Source organism: Drosophila elegans, unplaced genomic scaffold (assembly GCF_018152505.1).
Source record: "Drosophila elegans isolate 14027-0461.03 unplaced genomic scaffold, ASM1815250v1 contig_814, whole genome shotgun sequence".
NCBI lineage: Eukaryota > Metazoa > Arthropoda > Insecta > Diptera > Drosophilidae > Drosophila > Drosophila elegans.
The window spans coordinates 6224882-6251612 of record NW_024546167.1 but is presented as its reverse complement, the minus strand read 5'-3'; the positions used below and the strand labels follow the sequence as shown (position 1 = coordinate 6251612).

The 26731-nt window shown below is 42.0% G+C and overlaps 1 protein-coding gene and 1 long non-coding RNA gene across 5 annotated transcripts in view; one reads left to right on the top strand and one right to left on the bottom strand.

The window, feature by feature from the left end:
• The window catches only part of LOC108138233, a 117127-nt gene that overhangs the window by 45769 nt on the left and 44627 nt on the right, over window positions 1-26731 (top strand). The gene's annotated exons all lie outside the window — the stretch shown is intronic.
• LOC108138230 (adenylyl cyclase X E-like) lies at window positions 984-5819 on the bottom strand. 3 transcript variants are annotated; one of them, XM_017260353.2, is made up of 12 exons: window positions 5659-5816; window positions 5472-5612; window positions 5257-5416; window positions 4408-5194; window positions 4252-4352; window positions 3864-4203; window positions 3074-3518; window positions 2622-2983; window positions 2470-2564; window positions 2256-2407; window positions 2047-2191; window positions 984-1686 (listed from the first exon to the last, which is right to left on the bottom strand). In XM_017260353.2, the coding sequence occupies exons 1-12, from the start codon at window positions 5761-5763 to the stop codon at window positions 1148-1150; spliced, it is 3372 nt and encodes a 1123-aa protein (XP_017115842.1). In that variant the 5' UTR covers window positions 5764-5816; the 3' UTR covers window positions 984-1147. The 3 variants fall into 3 exon arrangements, with proteins under 3 accessions (XP_017115842.1, XP_017115844.1, XP_041566227.1); XM_017260355.2 differs by having other exon boundaries at window positions 5472-5600; XM_041710293.1 differs by lacking the exons at window positions 984-1686; window positions 2047-2191; window positions 2256-2407; ... (1 more) ...; window positions 2622-2983; window positions 3074-3518 and having other exon boundaries at window positions 4112-4203; window positions 4266-4352; window positions 5659-5819.

Below are 26731 nucleotides of genomic sequence, written 5' to 3'. Positions count from 1 at the left end.
TTATTCTTATTCTTAGTCGAGTGTTTTTTTTTTTTGATGACAAAAGTATCCGACATGAGACATACCATTGGGTTTTTTCGATTAAAAAAATAGTGGTATGATATATTTTCATATATGTAAAAGTTTGTAATTCTTTTAATTTAATTGTGATAATTTTTATACCCTTGCAGAGGGTATTATAATTTCAGTCAGAAGTTTGCAACGCAGTGAAGGAGACATCTCCGACCCTATAAAGTGTATATATTCTTGATCAGCATCACTAGTAGAGTCGATCTAGCCATGTCCGTCTGTCCGTCCGTCTGCCAGTCTGACCGTCTTTCCGTCTGTCCGTCCGTTTATATGCAAACAAGTCTCTCAGTTTTAAAGCTATCTGCATGAAACCTTCCCAAAAGTGGTCTTTCTATTGCAGGTAGTATATAAGTCGGAACGAGCCGGATCGGACGACTATAGCATATAGCTCCCATAGGAACAATCGGAAAAATAAATGAAAACAATTATAACTTTTCTGTTTTTTAATTTTTTGTTTAGTCCTTCGACATTTAGTAATGGTTAAATATTTCCGATTTACGGTTTAAATTATATCAAAATCGGACGACTATAGCATATACCTCCCATAGGAACAATCGGAAAAATAAATGAAAAAAATTATAACTTTTCTGTTTTTTAATTTTTTGTTCAGTTCTTCGACATATAGCAATGGTTAAATATTTCAGAATTATGGTTTAGATTTTATCAAAATCGGACGTCTATATCAATAGCTCCCATAGAAATAATAAAAATATATAAAATAACTATCAAATAATTGAGCTGCTAATCATCATAGCTTCAATGTTTTTAAACATATACGCAGTAAATCATAATTTTAATGTTTTCAAAAATGTTAAATTCTTGCAATAGCTGCAAGGGTATATGAACTTCGGCTTTCCGAAATTTGCTTTCTTTCTTGTTTTATATCCAGTTTATATTCATAAAATTTCAATGCATTACAAAATCAAATTAGATTTATTATGAACATCATAAATTCAGTTAGAAACAAGAACAAAGACAAAGACAAATTCAAGCTTGTTATCTAGTTAACGAGTGCGGGCTGATATTGCCATCGACATGTATGAAATATATATATTTTTTAGGCAATGGTACAAATTTCTCAATCTTCATCTTTGTTGTCTTCACTGGTCTCATTAATGCTTAGATCTGGATCTAGTGAAGACATAACCGAATATCGTCTTGATGAAGTCCGATTGGCAAATTTTGAGGAAATGAATTTTAAGTTTTCATCGATTCCCACAAAGTAGGTTGGTATTTCCCCACGGCCCTTCACAAAGGTCAAGCCGCGGTAAATGCACTGAATGTCGAACTCCTCGAGAACCTTGGCGGACTCCTCCGTCACCTGGATGTGTCCTGGCAATCCCGTCGACTCCATCCGCGAAGCCATGTTGACCGGATTGCCCCAGATGTCGTAGTGCGGCTGCGAGGCACCCACCACGCCGGCCATTATCTCGCCACTGGAGATGCCGATGCAGATCTCTCCGCTGGACAGGGTCCGATCGAAGTGGGTGTACGAGTAGGCCTTGTTGCACGCCGACAGCGTTCGCATCAGGTCCAGGGCGAAGGTGGTCATCATGAATATTACCTCATCGTTGTTATTATCTTCGTCGGACGTTCTGTGACTGAGCACCCGTTCCACTATAATAAAAATTGGATTACTAATACAAGGCCAATAAATAAAAGGGGAAGGACCAACCAAGTCTTTATTTTTTTTTTTTTTTTTTTTTTTGTGATTTTGTTTTTTAAGGACTTGAATTTATACCGTTAAAACTCTGTACTCATATTCACAAAAATCACACAAAATCTAATCAAACTAAACAAGAAAAGAAGCTAGCTTCGGTAAGCCGATGTTTGTATACCCTTGAAGCTATTGTAAAAATTAAATATTATTTTTATGCTGGTTAAGAAAGTTGCTTGTTTTTGGAACAAAATACAAGTGAAACAGAAAATCAATGAAATTTAATGAACGAAATTTTTTAAGCGGCGACAAGTACTCACTTTCGAATTGAAGTGCACTATTTCGAAAGTCACTGGTGTGCCGGATTTGTGAGGCCAAGTTAAAATCCAATCCACAAGCTGCCATATATGTGCAACCAACGACTTTGATCTTCTCAACTACGTAATATTCCTTGTAGGTACTCAACTGCGATGCGAGAAATGTGATTTAAGAACGTTAGAAAGGATTTCAGAAATCAGAATCAGCCTACCAATCTATCGAACTCTGTTATAATATCGTTTAGCACTCGTAAGCTGGGTAAATCCATTTTAAAATTGATTAACATGGCGAACATGACTGAAACCATTTGATAATTTTCATAGTACAGTTCGTGTTTGGCCAATGAATTGAGATAGAGGTCGACTGCGGAAGAGTGGATAATCTCGCATTATTTGGTATATTAATAACTAAAAAAAAAAACTCACCAACATGTGATGGAAGAATGTTATTCAGCAAAATAATGATTGATTGGTTTGTTACATCGGCCGCCTTTTGCTTTTTATGCAAGTCTACGTTGAGCCTAAAGGAGAGTCGTTGCCCAAAAGGTTTTTGTTTGCTTTATACTCATGTCACTTACTTGTAGTTAATTTTCGTGTTGAACTCCGTCTGACGCTCCTTCGCGTACATGGTGAGCAGCATCATCCACACCCGGCCGCAGTGCGCTAATTCCGCTTTTAAATACGGTGCTGTAGTGGCGCTGTGCTGGAAAATGAACGCGTACTGGAAAAACACGAGCAACATATAGGCCACGGCCTCGCAGCAACTGACGACAATTTTGAGGGCGAATGGGATGCGGGCGAAGGTGAAACTCATGCCCAAGATCAGGCAAATCATGTTCGTGAAGGCCCACGGATGGAAGCAGATATTGCGATCCATTTCGTAGTGAAAGAGCAAGCTCTCAATGTAACTCAGCTGATATTGATCCCGGTCACAGTTAATCTGAGGGGTTAGGAATAAGAAATAAAGGGAGTTCCGTCAAAAAGAAACATATTTAAAGGAAGAAATTTGAATGAATCTTTCAGGACTCACGATTATCAGGGAGATTACCGCGCAGTAGCACACAATGATCAGCAAATAGGTGGTAATGCGCAGAGTCACACTGTGCTGGATCTTCTCAAAGAGGTGAAATACCATGCAGCTGTATTTGCCGTAAGTGATTTGTCCTTTGCGTCTGTCCTTCCACCAGCACACTGTTTTGTACCACGAGATGCACAGCATGAAGGTCAGCAGGAAAAACACAGCAAGGTCGACCACAATGCATGACCGGCAAACAAAGTTGTTCGTCACCATTTGGATGTAGATCAGGCAGCACCCGATTCCCCAAGCCAGCAGCATTGAGGACTTGAAAATAAAGTCCGGCTGGTTAATGTAACTCCATTCCAGGGTCGAGTCCCTAAACGCTGCACAAAACATGCCGAGTTCGGCTTTCTGATCCTTCTCGTTACTAGGTCGACGGCAGCAGAGCAATCGGAAGCTAAAATTAAACACAACATTTGTAACACTAGGTATTAAGCACTGGAAAGTGGGACCAATCACTTATATGCCTGAAAAATTAGAATGCATAAAAGATTCTTAACATTGTCATGTCAATATCATGAACTCGGCCAACTTGAAATTCGGAACGGCAGAATATATATATATAAGCGCCTAGGACATCATGAATGGCGGTGAAAGTGAAAAAGAGAAAATTTTGAATATTGTAGCTGTAGTTTAACTGTCGACTTTAGTCCAGTGTTTTATCATTTTTCGTCGCCATTTTGATATCAGAAATTTGGTATGTTGAAGGACCGATCCGAGTGAGGCCTAAAAGCTAACTTACTCTAAGCTTTCAACTGGCATTTTGCGAAACTCCTCACGCAACTCATCGGACATTGAGCGGCGACTGGCCATGGATGGCCGCTCTTTATCAATCACTTTAATTTCCAGACTGGAGCCGGATAGGATTGGATCCATGGTGCTGCGGACTGAATCGCGAGCTGCTACGCCCGTTATCAGATAGGTACTCATCGACTTCAGAAGTGGATCTGTTTTGGCCTTTTCTGTGCTCTGCATTATTACATAATCGGTTGCGTTGAGGTTACTTAGAGTCCGTCCACTGACGTGAACAAAACCCGGTTTTCCGGTGGCCTCCAGACGATTGGCGATCTCCACGTCAGGACCTAAAAAGGTAGTGGGAGTAATGTCTTGATATAATGGTCTACGCCTACCCCAAATGTCGTACTGCAACTTGGCCTCGCCGATGACGCCTGCCAGCAGAGATCCCGAATGGACCCCTATGCGCATATCGATATCCAAGGCTCGATCCACTCTGTGATTGGAAGGATGAGCTGAGGACTAGAAGCAATTGAAAATTACCATCATACCGCACTTCCTGGATGTTGGCAATCATGGAAATGCCTAGGGACACCGCCATCTTGGCGTGATCGGGGTCGGGATGCGACAAGCCCGCCACACAGTAGTAGCAGTCGCCCAGGAACTTGATGCGCTGCACCCGGAAGTGCGAGGCTGCCATATCGAAGCGGCCGTAGAGGTCGTGCAACACCTTCACCAGGCTCTCCACCGTCAGCGTTGTGGTCAGGTGGGTGTAGTTGACAACGTCGGCGTAGAGGATTGTGACGTCGGGATGGATCTGGATGGCCATGAAGTTCTCCCGCCGGCGGGAACCGAACGGGTGAAACCTATCGGGGCCCGACTCCGACTGGGTGATCTTGTTCTTGATGCTGTCCTGGATGGGCTTGGCAATCTGGGGCGGCAGGATACTGTCCAGCAGCATCGACTCCTGGAGCAGGGCGTTGCGCAACCACGTCTCCTCCATGATGAACTGGTGGCGGTCCAGGAAAGAGGCGCGCACCATGGTGTCGTTCATGAGGCGGAAGAATACGCCCATCATGTTGAAGCCCAGGTAGTGCAGTATGTCAACGGACAGCAGATCGAAGCTGTACGAGTTGCTCTCGGCGAACGCCGTGTTCACTCTGAGGAAGTTTATGAAGTAGGCCACGTATATAATGCTGACCGAGCTGGCTAGTAGGGCCGCTGCCCTGATCGAGGGAATCGGCAGAAACATGTAGATCATACAGAGCACAAATATATCGAACCAGGCATTCAATGGCCAGTCACTCTTGTAATAATGATATGCATTCTGCGATATATCTGCGGCACAAAAGCCAGATAGGGCAACTGTCGAGTGCTTTCTTTAACAGACTTACACTTACCAGTTAACACTATGATATACGCCGACAAAACCGAGGTGAAAAGCATAACCCACCTGTGCCGATTTACGAACTTGGCGAAGAAGTTGATACTTAACAATAACGAAATTACCGCAAACGCTGTTGACCAGGTTATAATATCAAAGTAAACGGCATCCAAGGGCTGCAAAGGAGTAAATGTTATCAAAAATCTTAATTGATCCAACTTAAACTCATACCCTGATGATAAGTAGGTAGGTTCCTAACATGGTAACGAACACAAACACGAAGAGAAGGTAGAAAACGGTAAGGTGACTGACCATCAGGCGGAATTGGTAGTACCGATACTCATCCTCCAAATGCAGCTCCTTGCATTTCGACTGTGGATAACAGATTTATAAATTGAAGGGTATTCGATTTGCTTACTCTTAAATAGCCTTGTTCCCACACGCGTTCATTGGTGTATTCCAGACCACATCCCTTAAACCTTGAACCTTTGTACGACGGTGTTTTTTTTTGGCGCACATTCATTGTGTATTTTTTGTTCTGTGTGAGTTATATAGGATTGAACATAAAGCATAAGCTTGCTTTGTATGTTTACTTGTCTGGTCGAAAATAATGTATTTTATGTATTGAATATAAAACAAAAATACCTCTTAACGAAATAAAAAAAAAAACCGCGACGATCGCACGTTCAGCATACAAAATTATATTAAAATCGACTCGCCAAAAGTATCATAAAATTAACAATTAGTAAATCAAATATGGGACGAAAGAAAAGACCCCGCGTAATTGAACGATGTTCAAAGTTGGTTGTTTCAAATTTGATCAATCGCATTTTAGGCCAATTACAAGAGACCTGTGAGATTACTGCTCAAAGGAGTTTTTAGAGGTAGGTCTTCAATCTATTGTGGAAGGGGTATGGATGTCCAATGCAGAGAAAGAGCCAAAATCAATGTCGGACCCAAAAATTCCACTTATCCCGGGAGCCGCATGCAGTTCGACGGAGTCCTGCTCCTCGGCTGTGTTGTGTTTTGCGGTTTCATTGGTTTGCGCTAGCACATTCCATTTGCGAAATGATTGGAATTTATGCTTACAGATTAGATGGCCCTGCAGGCAGGAGCTAAGCCGCACAGGGATTGGCACTTCCACCCGTCCGGCTGCGGTTGTTGCTCCTCTGGCAGATGGACACAGGACACGGGACGCAGGACGCAGGCAGGCTCCTTGACTTGTCCTTCTTGGTTTTTGAAAATCACTGCGGTAACTTTGACATCTGCAAAAACGTTGCATTTCCATTCGATATTTGCCCCTCTTTTTGGTCAAAAGTTGCGTGCCCAGCAACCACTTTGGGCCCCGGCCCAGGTCCCAATCGGATCCGATGATTCGCCATGGCATCGCATGAGGTGGCCCATAATGAAATGCTGAAATGCAGAAACGCCGCTCGCTGAAAGCTGAAAGTTGAAAGCTGAACTCTGGCATTCCGAGAGGCTTCGTGTTGGCCATGTCAAAGCCATAGCCATCGCCGACGATGCCGTCGCCCATTTACGCCCAGCTGCGCAAATTAAATAATAGCCGCGAGTGCATAAAAAAGAAAGCGGAGTGAACTTTATTTCACTTAAAGCCAAAAGCAACACCAGGCAGTACGTAACAGTAGCCATTGTAGTGGCAAGAACTCCCCCTGCCCTTCGGTTGGCCAAACACACACACAAACACACACACCCGCTGGTTTATACAAACCTATTCACACACATGCATTTGGGGGGTTCATACCGCGGGTATTTATTAAAGAAATATAATATTTTACTTTAAAATTTGGGACAAGATTTGCTTTTCTCTTAACCAAAATAATACAAACATTAAATTAAAATTGACTAGTTAAATGAATTTAATTAAATGCTACTTAGAGCTATGAAAATGTGTAAGAAATGCTGTTTTTTATATTTATTTAAAGCTTTGAAACGCAAAACTACTCATTAATCAGTTAAGTTTAAAGTATACTTAAGGAAAAATTTTGTTGTTACCCATAAATATTTTACTTAGAGTTAGAGAACAATAAACAAAAAATAAATACAATTTTTTGCAAGAATAATAATCATTTTTCATATAATTTTATATAAATATTTTTTAAAAATATTTTTGATAATCCTAATCTTTCTCAACCTTCCACATAAACTCAAACTCACACAGTAAAATTCAGTTTGCGGCTCGCTCTCGCATAAGGTTACATATTTTTTAAGCCAATTTTACAGGCCACTGCCTAACAAGGACATTAATTGGTAGCTGCTGCTCCAGCCAGGCAGGCGATGGGCTTTGGATTTGCTCTATGTGCCACGCCCACAGAAGCGCGACACGGCTTCTGTAAACTGTATGCGTTTCATCTCTCTTTGCTTTGCTTTGCGGCCAAGCACAATTGCAGCCAACATAATAGCACTTTTACTTTTACAAACGTTGAAAGCCCCTTTAATGTGTATGCTTACAAAACCTTACAAGACCTCAAATTGAAATAGGTCTGTATTTGGTCATAGGTTTTTAAAGAACTGCGAAGATTTCTAATTTGTTCTCATCCAAAGTCAGCACAATTATGGCGGTGGTGCTTCAAAGTCTTTAAATGATAATTTAAAGTTCGAAGGCATTATTCATCAAATTATAATCTTATAAATAAATAGAATTATTTTGAATTGAGCACTGCAATTTTTTTTTTCATTTACCTTTAACTGATAGTCATTGACATATGAGTTCATATTTAAATCTTATACTTTGGCCACAGCTGTAGGCTTATATAGATCTATACGTATGCGGGTATTTTTGTCGTAATTTTTTGCTTGGATCCCTTTTCATGGTTTTTTATTCACTTCAATATTTGCTTAACCCTTTTTTGTATGCCCGCCACGTTGACGTCACTTCTCGGCCAATTCTGCTACTGCTTCTGCTTCTGCCTCAGCTTTTTTTAGCCGAGGACCGAAAGGAACCTTCTGCCTTTGGCAACACGGCAAACGGCTACCGTTTCGTGTTGTTTTTGCTCTTATGATTAAACATGCCTTTCGCTTTTGTTTAAGCCCGGCCGGCCAACTTTGCCTTAAATATTGCATGAATGTGTTGCAGGGGTGGTGGGCGGTGGACAGGTGGTCGGTGGGCGGGGTCGTTGTCGGGTCGAGAAGTAAGTCTATACCTGGCGACCAGTTAATTAGCTGGCACTGCTGACTTTTGCCGCTTGACGACATATTTCGTTTAAGGTTCAAGTGTTCTAGCCAAGTTCGAAGTTCCAAGTTGAGTTTCCCCCCCCTGCCACTGCCCCTATTTGCTTTCCTTTCCTTTCCTTTGCTTTCCTTTCATTTTCCTTCCATTTTTCCTCTCCGCCCCGAAAGGACTGGCATGTAAAAGTGCGATTATAGTCGCATAATTATCACGCTGACATGCCCACACACACAGAAGATCGGTGGGTTGAGCCGTGCAAAGCGGCGGGGACTGGGGGCTAAAAACCCATACAGAGAAAATGCCGAAATGTAATTACCTGGCAAACAAACCGCAATTTCTCGGTACACACTAATACGGGGGCTCCAGCACACACATACCGATGAAAACTAAGTGAAAGTGGACACGCAACAAGCAGAACTTAGGAAACTCCTTGGTAGTGGGCCAGGGAATATATCAGTTAGGGATGTCAACGTGAAAGTACAAATTTGGTTGGCGTTTCTTTCAAATTATAAACGTGACTAGCACATTAAATAAGGATGAGAAATAAAAAAATAATCAATAATATAATTTTCCTCTTTACGCTGTCAAATAAATAAATATAATAATTTTCAACCAGTTGGCAATTGAGCTGTTTGTCAAAAACTGGCTTACGTGGCGTATGAGTAATTTCCATCAAACATATTTGGAATTGCCCTAAAAGTGAATTTTATAAGTAAGTAACATAATTGGCAAGATCTGTTTTCAACTTTGTTTTCTTTGTCCGGATGTATCACATATCTGTTTGTGAATAATATATACTAATGTGCTTGCAATTAAAACGTTACAGCTGAGTTAAAAAAAACATTGCAGTATGTAATTAAATATATTTGGCGAGTTTAAAATGGGTTTTATTATTCAAAAAACTGATTTGTCCCCCTAAATGATTTAAAGCTATAAGGTACATTATTCCATAGTAAAATAGCAAAAAAAATGGGATTTTTTCCGAACCATTTTCTGCACGTTCCCATCGCTAGAGTGTAAAGGCCATCTGCTTCACCTGCAAAACTTTTTGGGGTTTGTCATTGGGGGACCTGCGTGTTTGCCGTGCTATTGCCTGTACCCGGACCCGTACCCGGACCAGAACCCGGATCCGGCTGGGTCGGTTCGGTTTTGCTTTGGCAGGGGCTTGGACTTTGGGTTTGGGTACGGGTCGGCACTTTGAAGGCGATATCGTTAATGTTGCCGTTGATTGTGTCCAAATGGGCCAACACTCAGCAGCCATTCGCAGCGGGAAAACGGTTTTGCGGGGCGAGTTAGTGAGTTAGTGAGTTCGATGTCGATTCTTTTGGCGGGGCTCCTTTCTGGGGTTGGCTGTAAATTTCGTAATTTATTTGGCAATTGGCAAACCGTTTGCCGCGTTCAATGCAACACTTTAAGCGTTTGAGGGGGCTTTAAAATAAAAACAACACTAACAACATAATTCCCGGCCATAAACAAAAACAAAAAGCAGCAAAAGCAACCGGCGGCGGGGAAAATGTAAAAAGAACAACAGCAGCTGCTGACCAACAGTGACAACAGCAGGCAGGCACCATTGCGCTGGGAAATGCGGAAAGGCCAGAATGGGAAAAGGGAAAAGGGAAAACGGGGCCGAGCATATTGGACGGGGCATGCAAATTTCGGGTATAATAATGATGTGATAATGCCAGAAGTGCCTTATATGGTAATTGCTGGTCTCTAATGAATGCAAATACCTACGGTGTGTAGGCTGAAGTTCAAAATTGGCTTAACTTTTAAAGTTTAAAGATAGTTAAAAGTTATAAAACTGAGCTTATAAATTATTTTTATAAAAAATGTCGTATTAGAAAATCAAAATAAATGCTAGAATAATAAATATATGCTCTTAAGTAGAACTGTATTAAAAAAAATAAAAACTGTGTAATGCTTAAAATTTTTACAATTTGTTGGAAATTACTGACTAATTTTTAAGAGTTTGTATAAAATATTTCGATGTGTGATTTTAACACGCATACCTCTTACTTTTAGTGTGAAAGTTTTAATGATTTCCGCCTTTGTGTAAATATAATTGCTGCCAAACTTGTTTCAGTAAAATACTGTTCTCCATACCTGCTGAAAATTAAATCACTAGCAACGCCGCGCATAGCTCCCTTGAAAGTTGAAATATTTAACAGTGAGCATTAAAAAGCCTTTATGGACTGTCCTCCAGGGTATATAAAAATTCTGTTTCAATGGCCCCTGCACTTTTTGCATTCCTCTCCGCCAGCTATTTTATTTTCGCGCTTTTCCATGCAGCCTATTTTGGAGTGGTTCGTTGGTTTTATTGGCCCGGTTGGCTGACAGCCTTCCCCTTCCCCTTCCCTTTCCCTTTCCCATTCCCGCTGACTGTCCGTCTGCTATTTATGTAGTCCGAAACTGAAACTGAACTGGACGTGGCCAAACAGGGGCGGGGGGGAAGTGGAAGTGCAAGGGAGGGTTGGGATGAGGGCAGCAGCATCATTTGGTTAACACAATTGTGTGGTGCATGGTCATTGCCGTTGACGTTTATGATGTGCTGTGCTGGTTGGCCGACGAAAAGGACATCGCGATGTTGCCAGAGCCGTTTCCCTTTTTTTTTTGCAACCAGTCAGCTCCCTTTCCCCCGAAGGTTGCGTGCGCTATCATTAAGTGTTGAAAATTTCATCAAACACTTCAAAGCGGGACCATGTGTCCCCCCGCTCGCGCTGGTTCGTTTCAGTTTATGATTCTATTATTTTCACAGCAAATAAAAGAGAAAACTGCGTATCATGGCCAAGTGCTAAATGGGCGCAAGGGAAAATTGCAAAAAATTTTCGAAGCTGGTTTCCCAAACTCCCGACTCCCTTTTCTTTTTATTTTTCTATTTTTTTTTTTTTTGTTTTGCCCCTGCTCTTATATGCTTCCAGCTAAATTCAAAGGTGGGGTGGGGAACTGCGTGGCGGCTGAGCACGTAAAAAGCGTTGAACCGAAACGTTGTGGGCAACAGCTGCAAAGAAGTGTGGATGTGTGCGTAAGGAAAAGCGAAATTTCCCAGCGCACACGAAAAGTTTGCGCCATGAATCAAAGTTTAGTGTAGCATACTTTTTAGGTGCGATTTATATATTTCAAAATAAAATAAATGAAGGGCGAACGAGGGAGCATTCGATGCGAGGTAAAAGTCGAAAAGACAAAAGCTTCTAGGAGTTCTCGTGCGCCATTTTCCGGCAGCACGGAGCGGATGCGGGGCTAAATTCAAATTCTCTGTTTTATTTCAACGCGCAAGGAAATGCAAAATTTACACTTGGTTAGCTGATTGATGAATGCATAAATGAAGCGTACACATCCGGGATTGCGGCGGGGTAGGGGTAGAGGTAGGGGTAAATAGAGTGCTGCTAGGAGGGGTGAATCCCGGCTGGGGAGGGGTGACAGCTAGGGGTAAATGCTTCGCTTTGATATTGGTTGATGTGTGCCGTCGCTGCAAGCTGGAAGCAATTTGGCAATGTCTGCAAGACATTTCACAGGGAGATCCCAGACAGGTAGCACTGCTCGGAAAGAATGTGTGATTGAAGCTTGTGTGGTATTTCTTTATCTTAAACGTTTCTTGTTTAAATAAACTATCTTGTTTAATTTTACTACATTAAATGCCTCAGAATGTTTAGTTAACTATTATAAAAAGTTTACAAGTTCACCTCCATAAACTTTTAAAATCTGTATATTTTAAAGGGATACAAAAACAAATTAAACTTTTACTGTAAGCACTTATCATCAGTGTAATCGAAATTGATACAGATTGTTAATTCTATTTTTCGCCGTGCATTTTCTGGCATCATATGGATGACGGCGGTTGAATTCACCGATCCCTCTGACGTCACAAGCCATTAATCCCCTGATTGTTATGCAAAAAATATGCAAATGTGATTTTTAACTTAAAATGTTGCTCGCTCGTTTGATTTGATTTCCATTTGGACGCCAGCCCTCATTGGATTTCCAAGTCCCACGTTCTCTGGCAGCGATTGAAGAAATTAGTGTAATTTATTTTGACAATGATGTGGGCAACGCCGGCTAATGCGGCGTATGAGTAATGTTTGAGCTTTGACCTTGCCGGGCTATAATTAGATAAAAAAAAAAAGGGGGAAACGGAACGAAGCAGAGATTTGTATGATTTGTAAACACCATTTGGTAAGCGAGGCATGAACATAAAGTCAAATTTATGGCGACTGAGATTTCGTTTAATATTTCTGTGCCAGAATCAAACCGAAAAACGACGACACGGTCCATTCAAATGCTGAGTAATCTGTTTGGGCCGCCGCTGCTGTGGCGTTCTTGTCCGGCCAGACAACGAAATATGCCAAAAATGAGCTGAAATTACTTTTAATATGCATGAACTATAGGCCAAATGGGGCTGGGGGAGCAGCAGGACGATGCGGTTATTCTGGCAGTCAAAGATAAGTGAAATGCATGGCGCGCTGTGTATAAGGACGAAGGCCCAAACCTAAGGCAAAGGGCTTTGTCAAGGCAACAAGGCCCCACCCATTAGCCAGTTAGATGAATACATATGTATCGGCAGGAGTGGTGGCGGGTCCTGGAGATAGAGCTCGTTAGGCGCCAGACGACAACATAATTTCGTAATTAATTTGCCAAAACACGAATGTAATTTAATAAAATTGCGCATACGACGCGTGGTGCCTGGGACAGAGTGTAAGCAAGGGCTGTAAAAGGGTCCAACGGAAGACGAACATTTAAGTAATTTATGCAGGCCCTTCAAACAATTTGCGGCTTCTACTTCAGCAGCGTTCTCATCCCTTAGGCAAGCAGCGATTATTTATGATCTATTTTTGAGCATAGGACTAATTATGCTTCAGCATTTGATCAGAGTCCTGGCAACGCGATTCAATTACACCACCGAAATAAATCAACGGTGGCACAACGCGTTCGACTTGTGGCACGGAAAACACTTGAACTCCGACCACTTCTCAGAAGTGGGTGTCTGTACTTAACTGTTCTAACTTGCGTTTTAATCAGGCTTTGGTCCTTTTCTCTGTATTGTAACAAAACAATTAAGTATTTCAGTAAACTTCTAGATCTTTACTAATTTCCTAGAACAACATGTAATTGACAAATAAAAAAAATTATTTTGGGACATTTTAACAAGGAAAGTAAAAATTAGAATTTAATATTGGAGAAAGGAACAAAATATTGTTTGTACTTGAATAAGTAAATTAAAGATTTAAAGCTAGAAAAAAGTAAAATACCAAAGTAAAAAAAATCTAAGAAAGTCCCGAATTTTAAATATTTTATTTACAAAATTTAAACTGATTGGACTCCGTTAAACTAATCATTGATAGTGTACTTAAAATGAAGCAAGTTTATTCTCTCATCAAAAAAGTATGTTGTTTTATAGAATTAGGCACGAAGGCGTTTAAATTAAGTTTGAAAATTCGTTAATCAGGTGAAGCTTCTAATTCAATTTGGCCATCCCTGTGGCTATCTCTGTGTTTAAAGGCCTTTGCCTATCGTTTTACCAATCAGTTGCTCAATCCGCTCGTGTTTATCTTGCCCCGGAAACCAAACCAAACTATCCATCTGCAACTTGAGAGGCCCGCTTTGATGGCTTACTGCGTCAATTTGAATCGCGATTTGGCTTTTTCCTAGACCGGACCCCGTCACGTAGACCCGCCGGCAGTTAAATCAATTGCCGCAATTTGATAATATTTCACCAGGGAATGATTATGAGTGGCCGGGGACGGAGCATGGATTTATGTGGCTGGGGGGGTGGTAAAGCGTTTTGCTGTTTTGTTGACATTTCCGCCGCGCCGTTTGCCACTTCCGCTCGAAGTTTGTTTTGCCTGGCCAGCCCACTGACTTCCCCCCTTTAACCGAACCAACAAAAAAACTTACCACCCACTGCCATTTGCTGGGCCCTGTGCCTGTGCTTATGCCAGTGTCTTGTCCTTGGGCCTCGGGATTCACGTAAAAAGGATTTCGGGCAAAACGCATTTCGCATGCCTAAATGGCTAAAGACGTCGCATAAACATGACATGCCACGCCCCCAGCTCAGGCAGTGCCCATGTCTTTGAGTCACATTCCAGCCGCCGCAAAAACCGCGCAGGCCAGCAAAAAAGCAAAAAAAAAAAATAAGCGGGCAAGAGGAAAATTTATATATTTTCTTTTATTTTTTCGCCTTTGCTTCGCTTCGGGTTGTGTGCGCATTTGGCGGTTTTTATGAAAAATTACCATGTTTTCTTCGCACTCATTCGCAGTGGTCCGCCCCATTTCCCCCTGCCTTCCTGGCCCCCTGCCTCCTTTCTCACCCCTCTTGGCCTGAAACACGCCCCCAATCTGACGCCTTCACTTGGCCCCAGCACTTGCCGCGATATATATATATACATATATATAAACATATATAACTTTTTCTGTCCTCCTTTCTGCGTTCTTGGTGCTTGGCAATTTTGGTGTTTGACTTTTTTGCGTCAGGCACTTGAGACGGATGGCGAGGGCGGGGGCGAGGGTGGCGCTGCCATGGGAGTCAAGGCTGCCGGTGGGTGGCTGCCAACATACTTCTTCTAATGATGCCACTTATGTCGTGACGAAATTATTTTTATATACATATTTCCCTTTTTAAATACCCTGTAGGTATTTTCAGGCCGTGAAGAAGTTTCATTTTCAGTGATTTATGCGGCTCTAAAAATCGGGACATTCGTTAAAGAGTTTTATTATGACTAACAATGAAAGCTTAGTATAAGTAAATTAGAAATTTATACTTATAAATTGATAAATTGATACTTTTCCCTATATAATTGAAAACATCTAATTTTTCATGTCAAAAATATTTTTTAATGGTAACTTTAGGGATCTACTAATTAATTCACTATATCATTACCTTAATACATTTCTATATGTTTTATGTGCCAACTAAATACGTAAAAAAAAATAAATAAATACGAATTAAAGTAAAATCTATATCCCATATTGGATTCATAAGTAATATTATGTCGTCTATTCCCGGCTTACCCACACCCACACTATTTCCGCCCTTGCATAATATTGTGTTGTGCCTATTATACGATGTATGGGTGTGTCAAAGGAAAAATAGCCCAGACCTGCGACTTCTTTTGCTTTGATTTCCCAACTCCTTATTTTTCGTTTTTGTTCGTTGCGTATTTCTGGTCACATTTTCATTTCCTTATACGATTTTTCTAAAGGACGAGAGAAGAATTGCGTGCCAGAATTTGTGGCATGCTAATTGGCAGCACATAATTTACGTGCCTATGCCAATTTTTATTTGCACGTTCATTTCCATTCACCATTTCCAGTTGCAATCTTTTTTTGGCCACCGCTTATTTTTAGCAAGGAATTGGCTGGGCTGGAGCTATAGCTGGAGCTGGAGTGTAGAGGGTCATATGTGTGGGACAGGTAAATGCAATTACGCAGACCCCTAGGGCCGATTTGGGTGAGGGGGGGGGCCACTTGCAGATTTGATTAACTGCTTCCGTGCGTCATCAAATTCTTTTTTAGCCCGTGGAGTTGGTGGGCGAACGGGGTCGGAGTTTTCCTCCGGGCGGGTCACTCAATAAAACTCATTAGTGGCGTTTTTGTCGATGCCAGGGCCACTCGGGCACCACGGCACTACGACACTTTAGGACCTCGGGTACTCCACGGAGCTGGCAATTATCACAGGCTTGCCCCCGTTGACTTTGGCAATTGATTGCAGCCGTTGTCGATGCGATGCCGATGGAGATGGCGATGGCGATGTCGCCGTGAGCGGGTCTTCTGGGGGCACTAGAGTGCTGGCACTGCCAGCAACAGCACCAGAAGAGCCGATAAAAATTTATAGCAAACTGATTTGAAAGTCAATTATCCTTTGCCACCTAGAAGCAGGAACACTTGGTAGCTTCCTCCACTCCGCTTCATTCCCTGGCAGCTAGTCAACTATTCTGGCCCAGTCGCCGTCGAAGTCAACGGAGTGCAAATGGCTTTTCTATGCAAACGAGCCAAGTCCCCGGTTTTTCAACCTAGTTTATGCTTTAAGGTTTTCATTCATACCCTGGCTCCAAAGGCGATTGTTTGGGCTAACACAATTTTTGTTTTGCATTATTATCTCTTATGTTTTTTTATTTTTTTTTAATTAAAATTTATATTTTGCATTGCTAGTATATTATTTTTGAATAAAAAATACATCTTTATCAAACTTATTTATTACTAATGCTAAATAAGGTTGTCCTATTTTGTGACCTTCATAGAATCTATGTTTTAATTGTTTACTGCCATCTTTATTCACATTAGTTATTACTTGGTTTAAATTTAGTGGGAATAAAATAAGTTTTTTATATGAGACCAATTTGGTTAGCCGTAAAGGGTATCCAAGGCTCAACTATTTTTGAAGCTCGGATTTTCTCTATTGTTTCTTCAAGTCCCCAAGATGTTTAGTCAAATTACCTGAGCGGAAGCTCTTCGAATCGCAGCAAAAAAAAAGGAAAGTGTGGGAAAAACTAGCACAAACACTTAACCAGCTTTCGCAGATGTCGCTGCCTAATGTCTAATGACGACAGTTCTTCAATTTGTCGATCGGTGGCCATTAAAGCTCCCAAGCCCCGAGGACTGTCTGTGCTGCTTATGTAGTTTTAGATGTCCTATCGAATTCCCGGGGGGCGGGGACCCGCGGAGTCCTGTTCTCTAGCCTCCTAGCAGCTGTGTGCAGTTAATGAGTTTAATGGCGAGCATTGAATTTGAATTGCTAATGCACATCCTGCTGGAAATGGAAAATGCAACTGGAAATCAAGTTTATGAATGTTTTGTATGGCTCCCACTGCTGTTGTATCTGTTTCTGTTGTTATTGTTGTTGTTGCTGCGGCTGTCATCGTCGATGGTGCTATGTTTTTGTAATTAGTGGAAACCAGACCGATATTCGTATTCTGTTTGGGGGTAGCTGGACGATTTGGCAATTTAATTTGCTGGCTTTTGGTTATTTCATTTTAATGAGTTAGTTCAAATCACCTGCATAACAATTATGGTGACGGAAAAATTGCATTTCTATTGCGCATTGATTGATATGCATACCAGATGGCTCTTTTTCCGGTACGCATCATATGGCTGCCAGAAAATTCGAATTATCTGGCGCTAAAAATGAAAACATTTTAATTTTATGATTTTTCAGCAGTAAAACTATTAAATCGAGATCTCTACATTTAAATGAAATCACTGCAATCTATCAAAAAGTATACAATTTATATGGGTTTGAAATTTATTGAATTAATTCATTTTTAAATATATAATTTAAATTTATAATTCATAATTGTTATTGCTTTTTAATCTTTTCTTTATATCTCATAATGTCCTGGCCCAAAAACAAAGGCCGCGCTACCTTCACTTGATTTCGCCTAATTTTCCCAAACAATTGGAAGTGTTTATCCCACAGATCGGTGTGGAGTTTTATTTAGTAAATATCAACTAATTGTCGGTCGGCTGCCGCAATCCTCTTTTGCTGACAATAGCGCTCGCAGCTTACATGGACTATTAGTTTGGCGGCGGTCTGCAAATCCCATATCCTGGGGTTGACCTCATCGACCGCGATTTGTATCTAAAACGCGAACCGGCCATTGTGGCCTATTGTTGTCCGCCTTTTGCCCACCACTGTTTACCTAAGCTCCTCGTCCCAGGCACACATGTCCGCCTTATTGTTATGGATGATGGTCGACAGAAGCTATCCACTTAGAAAAATTACTTACTAAATTTTGATTTATAGTATATGTTATTTTTATTTTTAATTAATAACGTCCTGCTAGGGTACTTAACCAGCAAGAAAACAACTTTTAAATTGTAGGTATACAAACTTTATTGAATAGTTCTATAGTAAACTTTTAATAAAAAATTTTGTAGTTTAAAAAAAAAAATTGTAATGAGGAAATAATGCTTAATATAATAAAAAAAATATCAAAACTCTTATTTCAAATTTTTACCTTTTTCAAGGCAAGGTTTATTTTCAGAAACAAATTTTCAATTACTAATCATATTCTTGTCTTTGTAAGAATAAAGTTTGTTGCATGGAGTTTTACGAAAAAAATATTAAATGTATATATCTTAATATTCTAACCAACACTTTTGTCTGAGAACAATATCTTATTTTTTGTCGAAGTGTAGGTTAGCTAATACACGGCAACATTACAGGTAATCTTGGCCAGATACTCATCTCGGCAATTGTTTGTCCCACTTGAGGACGGGGGCAATAATTTAAATTAAATTTGAAGTAATGTTATTGTTAACATCGCTTTTACTGTAACCGTTACCGTTATTGTTATTGTTATCTTTTCTTTTCCTCTGACTGTGGGTGTGTGTGTGTGTGTATGTATGCGTTAGAGTATCTTCCGCTGCCTCCGTGCGATTGCTGCGAATTGTTTTCCCATTTTCGTCGTGTTGTCAAGGGGCAAAGAACGCTTTCGCCTCGGCCTTGGGGCTCGGTACTCGTAAATTATGCTGCTGATTTATGATCTGTTGCATAGTTTTAGGCCCAATTGGTTTATTGCCGGCATCCATCTCCATACAATATTACTCGGATGGCGACCGCGGTCTTCGGGGCACCATAAAATTAAATTAAACGCACAAATTATATTCATTTTAATTTTCATTAAATTTTTATGACCGCGCATTGTTCTGCCGCTACTAAAGTTGCTTCCTTCCATTTTTTCCACTTGTTTTGTCTGGCCACAATTACGAAAAACAAATAAAAAGAACAAAAAACCGAGCAACAACAATGGAAATGTCACAGGTAAAAATGTCAGAGTTGGAGGCTACAATAAAATTTATTACTCTCGGTGGGTTGAGTGAAACAGACCCAAAAAAAGAACTGTGCAGAAATTAAACGATTTGTGTAATTTTCATGTTGCTACAAATGATTCAACATATGTTCGAGGCCGGTAATAACAATAAAAGCAATAATAATATTAATAATGCAGGATATAATGTTGGGAAACGTTTTTTTTTTTGTTTGTAATTGCCTTGAAATCGGCTTTAAGCCTTCTGTCGAGCGGAGTCAGGTGAATAATTAAACTGCAAGCCGATCCAATCCGATCGACAGTAAAAATCTGCGTTACTGCAGCAGGGGGTCATTGCTACGGACCTCAAGTTGGCAGTGAATAGAGTTGGGCCTCGAATGGTACGTAGATCTGTAGAATACTATTTATGTGTATATAGCTATCTAGTAAAATGGTTTAAAAGAAGACCTAGAAAAAAATAATAATGAATAAATTAATTAATTAATTTTTTGTCACAAAAAAAAGAATACATTCAGTAAAACATTTGTTTATCAATATTAATAGAAGGTAGAGTCTGAAATTGTTGTTTTAATTTATTTTAGTTTACTGGATCGAAGAGATTTGAAAAACATATTTTTCTATGAATTTAAAATAATCAAATTGTAGTTATTGGAAACAAAGAACAGATTCTATACATTTTTGTTGTTGTTTGTTTTACTTAAATGTAAGTAAATTAATGAATTTCATAAATTTCTTTAAAATAAATTAATTGACCTAAATAATGGTATTTTCTATATATTTCGTTTCGTGAATTTTATTCGTCACGCGCTCAGCTCTGAGCAGTAAATGTCAACTGGAGCGACCGCAAACACTACAAATTCCCGATTCGGAATTGCGTTTCGTTGTTTTATATTTATGCGCAATTATTACTGCTTAATTAAGCCAATATCAGGGTGCTTATGTCCATTGGCCATTCGATATATATGTGCATGCACAGAGGGCCACCTACATACTCAAACGCGTTTGTATATGCATATCCACCCATAATCGTTGGTCCAATTGTCCTCTCATCTGCGGCTGTCCTACCATTCTTGCTGTCCGTACGGTTTTCTGCGGGTTTTCGGTGTCATGTCGAGCATTATTGCATTTTGTTTATGGTCTGTGCCTGCTGTTGCACAGCCTCCTGTTGATGATGTTGTTGCTGTTGTTGTTGTTGCTGACGCACTTAACTGGCCGGCAAATTGGGTGACCACAATGTACCCCCCCCACCCCCCAAGGCGACCACTCTACTCTACTCCTGTGATGCGGCTAAGTGTTTGGCTTAATTAACGTATTTAACCCAAAAATGGCAAATGTCTGGAGGCTCTAAACATCACTTGATGCGGTGACTCGTCAGGTTGGCCACAATTATGAGTTAATCGACAGGACTGAAAATTGAAACGTATTTAACCTTCAAGGTGAAAGCATAAGAATTGCGTATACGCCAGGTTGCATCCACATTAAACGCTGTAACAATTTCATATGCAAACATCATCTCGTTCTCGGTTAGTATCCCAATAAATAATAAACATGAATTCAATTTTTTTAATGAACAAAATAAAAAGCAAATATTTCTCTAATAAATATATAGCAATGAATAAAAGATCCATGACATGAGTGAATCCAGTTTTCCAAGTATAGAACTAAAAAAGATTTACTCCACATACAATTAAAAGGAATCTGAAGTTAGAGTATTTAAATTATTTTCCCTGGGATTATTTCGAGCTTAAACTGCCAAACGAGATTGCAAGTTGCATTGCTGCGCCAAATTGCCAAATGGCTTTTAATAAAGTTAAGAATTCCGCCCCGAAAATAAATGCGGAAATGGCAACAAAAACTAACACACCCAGATACTCATGGAAAAGTGCATTCTCATGTGATTGCGAGTGTGTGTGAGTTTGGGCCATGAAGTGGCAGAAAATTTGCACTGGCACTTAAGTTATACAACATTCAAAGATGTTCATTGTCCGCGACAGACAACGGCCATAAATTTTTGCGACCTAGTGCCAAGACTCTCCATGGAGGAGGAATGCCATAGGCGACATCGGGCCGGGCTGCCGTCGTCTTCAGCAATATTTTTTGGCACATGCTCAACTAATAATTTGCCGTGTGCCAGCTCCGCGCAGCGAGAACTTTTTATGCCCTCCGCTGGGCTCCTGCCTGGCCAGGCAAAATGCGAGGAATGGGCATATTAACTTGCCATAAATCTGTGCCACAATGGATGCACAGGATGCCATCTTAAGTGAATCAAGAGAATGCAATTGAGATCTGAGGTGAATTATACATTTGCAATTTTCTAGCAAGGAGGGAGAGAACAAACCCGGAAAGAATTTTCCAAAGTAATTAAAAAAGAATTTGGCAAGAATTTTTTAAGAAATATAAATCAATTGTAAAATTCTTTTAGGAAATCGTGAAAATGCTTTGATAAGAATAATACTAAAGCACTTATTATAAGGTATTCAATGGAATATTTGTATGATTAAGAAATGAATAATAATAAAACTAACACCTTTGCAAATGAAAACATATTCATTTTATTTAACAGTTATAAAATAAAATAAGGTGAAAATAGCCTTATAATTTTTTTAAAAAAGGGCTAGGAACTAGGCATCAGTTAATTTGTTGATTTATTTAGAAATTATTTAAGACCTTGACAAATCAAAACTTTTTATAGCAGCAAAATAAATAAGTTAAAAATAACCTTATATTCGTATTTAAAAAACGGCCGTACTTTTTTTAACAATTCCATAGAAATCTTCCAACCTAAGGATAATTTTCACGAAGTTGATCCCAAAGCCTTTTAAGCCCTCTCAAATCATGTTTCATTCCGTTGCAGTTGCCATGTGTCCTGGCCATGCCGCCCACTGTATCAACGAAATTGAATATGCCAATACAGGCATTGCTCATTTCCACATTTCCTCCCACACAGTCTGCTTTTCCTGCCCTCGTTTTCCTGCCTCCTTTTCCTGTCCTGTGTGGAGTGCCTGCTTTTCGGGCTTTTCGTAGCCTACTTTTTGGGGCCAAGCGCTGTCTATTGGCATCTGTTTTGGCATTGCCGGCTACAATTGCATATTGGTTGGTTAGAGCCCCTAACCCTACCCTGCCCCGCCCACCCCAGCGCCTCATTGAGCCTGACAAGCCGCAAAACATTTCACTTGCAAATGTAGCAAAGGCTAAACGACAAAGCCGACCGAGCTGCCATTGTTGTTTCGTTTGTTTCGTTTGCTGCACTGCAGAATCAATGAAAGCGGCGACAAAAAAGAAACCGAAATGAAACCAAAAATAAACCAAGAACCGCAAAAGAGAAACACCTCCGAAGGACACGAAAAAAATAAAAGCAAAGGGGAAGGTGAATCCAGCCAAGATTTATGGACAGTTGTGCACGTTCCTCATGTGTGAAAATCATTCGGCGGCAAAGGCCCACAAATATACAGAGTCAGAAAATGAAAACGGGGGCTGCGACCTGTTTTTGGGAGTTTATTTGAAAATAACGCCGCATTATTTATGGCACGAGACGAGCTGGGCTCCAGACTCCATTCGCAGCACCGCAGGAAGATGCATTTTCAATTTTTGTTTCCCAACGAATGTTCTCAGTTTTGCAGTTTCCAGCAACCGCAGGAAAACAATCAACTTGGCTGGGGGCTTCTCCAGCCGTTTGGCCCGCCCCGAAAAGTGTTGCATGCAAATGCACCGACGACAACGCCAACGAAAACAACAACAGCTGTCTAGGGGAGGGGTGGGGCAACAAGTCGGGCGAGCAGCCTGCATTTGCATTCAAATTGAGTGGGCCGAGGGGCTGAGTGGCCAAGCGGAAGTCTTAGGACTCCTCGTGGCCTTTAATGAACAAAGTCGGGCTGGAAGGCCACTAATACTTTGTAAATACCCCAAAGAGGTTAATTGGAAAGCTCGCAGGCAGAGATAGTAAATGTGGGAGCTATAGAGGTTCTTTAAATTAGTCTTAAGACAAATAGTTGATAGCATATGTAGCTAGGTTATAAATTCTTCTAATTGTTACGTTTTCTTTAAATGCTAGCTTAGAAATACATTTAATTTTAGTAGTATAGTCATTTATACCAGGCATATAAACATATAAACGCAAAACAATAACATGAACCTTTTGCTCTAATTGCAAAAACCGCAACTGGCCCACACGGCGTATGAGTAACAATATCCAGATTTCTTGCAACTATTTTCCACCTTCCTTCTCCTTCTCTCTCTCTCTCTCTCTCTCTCTCTGTGTCTTAGTCGTGCGGCTAGCGATTTATAAACAAACGCGCAACACATGCCGCCATATTTCCTTGTCCTTGTTGTCTTGGCATGTGTATGTGTGTGTGTTTTTTTTTTTTTTTTTTTATCAGTTGGTTTTATTGTCAGAATATGGTATTTACAAAGATTAGGGAAGAAGTAATAAAGATAAAGTAGGGTAAATAGATATAGCTGTGAGTTGGTTTATTCCTTATAACCCTGCGGTACTACCTCGTGGCTTTGCTTCGCAGGATCAGGATTTGCTCTGTGGCGTTGTTCAGCTTGATGTCCCTCGTCGCACTCGGTCGCGCTGCCTCTCTAGGGTCCGTAGAGCTTTCATCGCTACCGCAGCGAAGTTACTCATTTGGCCCCAGAACACCTCATCCGAGATCATACGGTCTCCCAGCGCTGTCGGGTCCCTGGTCTCGCCCATGAATACATCCCTGTCGCGGTCAAACCGTGGACAGGTGAAGATGATGTGCTCCGCCGTTTCCTCAACACCGCATTGCGGGCAGCTAGGGTCATCGTCGTGGCCAAACCTGGTAAGGTAGCTCCTAAAGCAACCATGCCCGCTGAGTATCTGGGTCAGCCAGAAGTTTACCTCTCCTTTCGGTCTTTGCATCCACTTTTTGATATCTGGTATTACTCTATGGGTCCAGCGTCCCTTGGTTGATTGCTGCCAACGAGTTTGCCACGCATCTAGGCTTTTTCCTCTTGCCTTCGCCTTAATTTCCCGCCTCTGTGAAGGAGTGCACTGCCTTCCCAGATTGGCGATATCCTCGTGGATCTCCTTAGCCTCGACTGCCAACAAGTCGATGGGGATCATTCCCGAGATAACTAGAGCTGCGTCATCGGATACTGTGCGGAATCCGGAGCAGACTCTCAGGGCACAGAGTCTATAGGTAGATTCGAGGTCTTTCCTGTACGACTGCGTTTCGAGAGCTTCGGCCCATATTGGGGCGGCATACAACATTGTCGACCGGGTAACCGATTGGAGAAGTTGTCTACGCCCTTGTTTTGGCCCCCTCGTGTTCAGCATTATTCTTGATAGTGCCCTAGCGATGTTTGCGGCCTTTTTGTTTGCTTCCGCGAGGTGTTCTCTGAAGGACAGTCTTGTGTCAATCATGACTCCCAGGTACCGTATAGCTCTGGTTGATCCTATCGTGCAGCCACCGACTTGAATTTTCGCTGTCTCTACTTCCTTACGGCTGGATATGAGCACTGCCTCCGTTTTGTGGTGCGCTATATTGAGCCCTACCGCTAAGAGCCACTCCTCGATGATTGCCACTGCATCGTTTCCAAGACGCTCTGCATCTTGGAGTGTTTTGGCCACAATGACGATGGCTATATCGTCCGCAAAGCCTATCACCTTCGATCTTCCTGGTAACGCCAGTCTTAAGACGCCGTCATACATGGCGTTCCAGAGCAGCGGTCCCAGTACAGACCCTTGGGGAACTCCACAGGTGATCTTGTGTTCCATCACCCCTCTATTTGTGTCATAGAGTAGGGTGCGATCGCTAAAGTAGGACTGTACAATGCCTACCAAGCTCTCCGGTACGCCAAGTTGGTGGAGTGCTTCCAGGGTAATGTCCCAGCGTGCCGAATTGAAGGCGTTTTTGATGTCCAGGGTCACAACTAGGCAGTACTCCTTGCTGCCTCCCCGCCATCTCGTTCCTTCTATCGCCTTCGCCGCAGTGCACTTAAGTGCAGATATCGCGTCAATGGTTGATTTCGCCTTTCTGAAGCCGAACTGCATGGGTGACAGATCCCCGGATGCTGAGATTGCCGCCTGCAGTCTGTGACTGATGCATCGTTCCAGTGCCTTGCCTGCGTGGTCAATCAGGCATATTGGCCTGTATGAAGACGGGTCCTCCGGTGCTTTGTTCGGCTTAGGTAGCAGAACCAGCTTTTGAATCTTCCACCGCTCCGGGAAGAGGTTTTCTGCCAGACACTGGTTGAAGACGTTTGCGAAAGCTTCTGGGTGCTCGGTCATGGCTAGCTTCACAGCAGTATCTGGGATTCCGTCCGGACCCGGTGCTTTCCCTGCGGGCATATCCCTGGCAACTTTCTTGATTTCATCCGGATGGATTCTGATCGGTGATGTCTCTGCAGGTTCTGCGTACGCGCGCTGAGGAACTGAGGTTACTGTTGGAAATAGGTGCTCTACGATCGTCTTCATGTGGGAAGCTTCTCCGGCGCCGAGGGGCTTTACCTGGCCCATCTTTTTGACTACAACTTTGTAGGCTGCACCCCATGGGTCCTGCTCAGCTGAGTCGCAAAGTTCCAGGAAACACTTCTTCTTGGATTGCTTAATGAGCCTTTTTAGAGTCCTGCGGCTCTCGGCGTACTCCAGCCTCCTAAGCTCGATATTTGGGCGACCTCTCGCCCTCTGCTGCCGCCTTCTGGCCCTCAGGCAGTCGCTGCGCGCTTCCGCGATTTCACCAGTCCACCAGAAGACTGGTTCTAGGTTCCGATGGTGGCTCCTTGTTTCCCTCATGCTGGCTTTGCATGCCGTCACCATGGCTCCCATAAGCCTCGCCGAGCTGCTCTCCGCGTGTTCACCAGTTTCGGGATCTCTCCATCCTCTGAGAAACGCGTCCTCCTGGAACGTCTTTGGGTTAAAGCGTCTGTTTGTTGGGACCGTAGTAGCTGGCCGACCGCATGCTATGTCGCAAATGATGGCCTTGTGGTCGCTTGCAGTGTAGATTTCACTGAGGCGCCAGCGGGCTTGCGAGAAAAGTGAGCTGCTGATGAATGTAAGGTCCACAACGGAGCCGGCTCCTGCTCTGCTAAATGTGTGCTCCGATCCGGAATTTAGTAGAGCTACGTCAAGTGACGCAATGGCTTCAAGCAGTGTTCTCCCTCTGCTGTTCGTGCAGACTGACCCCCATTCCACGGCCCACGCGTTAAAGTCGCCAGCAATGATAACGTTTCGCCTTCCCCTTGCGTCGTCCACCAGTTCATCCAGAACTGCCGCGAACTCCTGGAGAGAGAGGCGTGGTGGCAGATAGCAGCTGTAGATTGTGACCTCGTTCACCGTAGCTCGAATGAAAAACGAACCGGCTCGCAAGTGCTGTGGCCGGGATGACCCAATCGTCAAGATCGCCGCAGACTTCGTAGTATCCAGTACATAGTCCAGCCCGGGGATCTTTTTGTACGGCTCGCTGATTATCGCCACATCGGCTTGGATTTCCCGCACAGTCTGCTTTAGTAGATCATGCGCGGCTTCGCAGTGGTTGATGTTGACTTGCAGGATCTTCACTTTTCTGACGGTTTTTTGC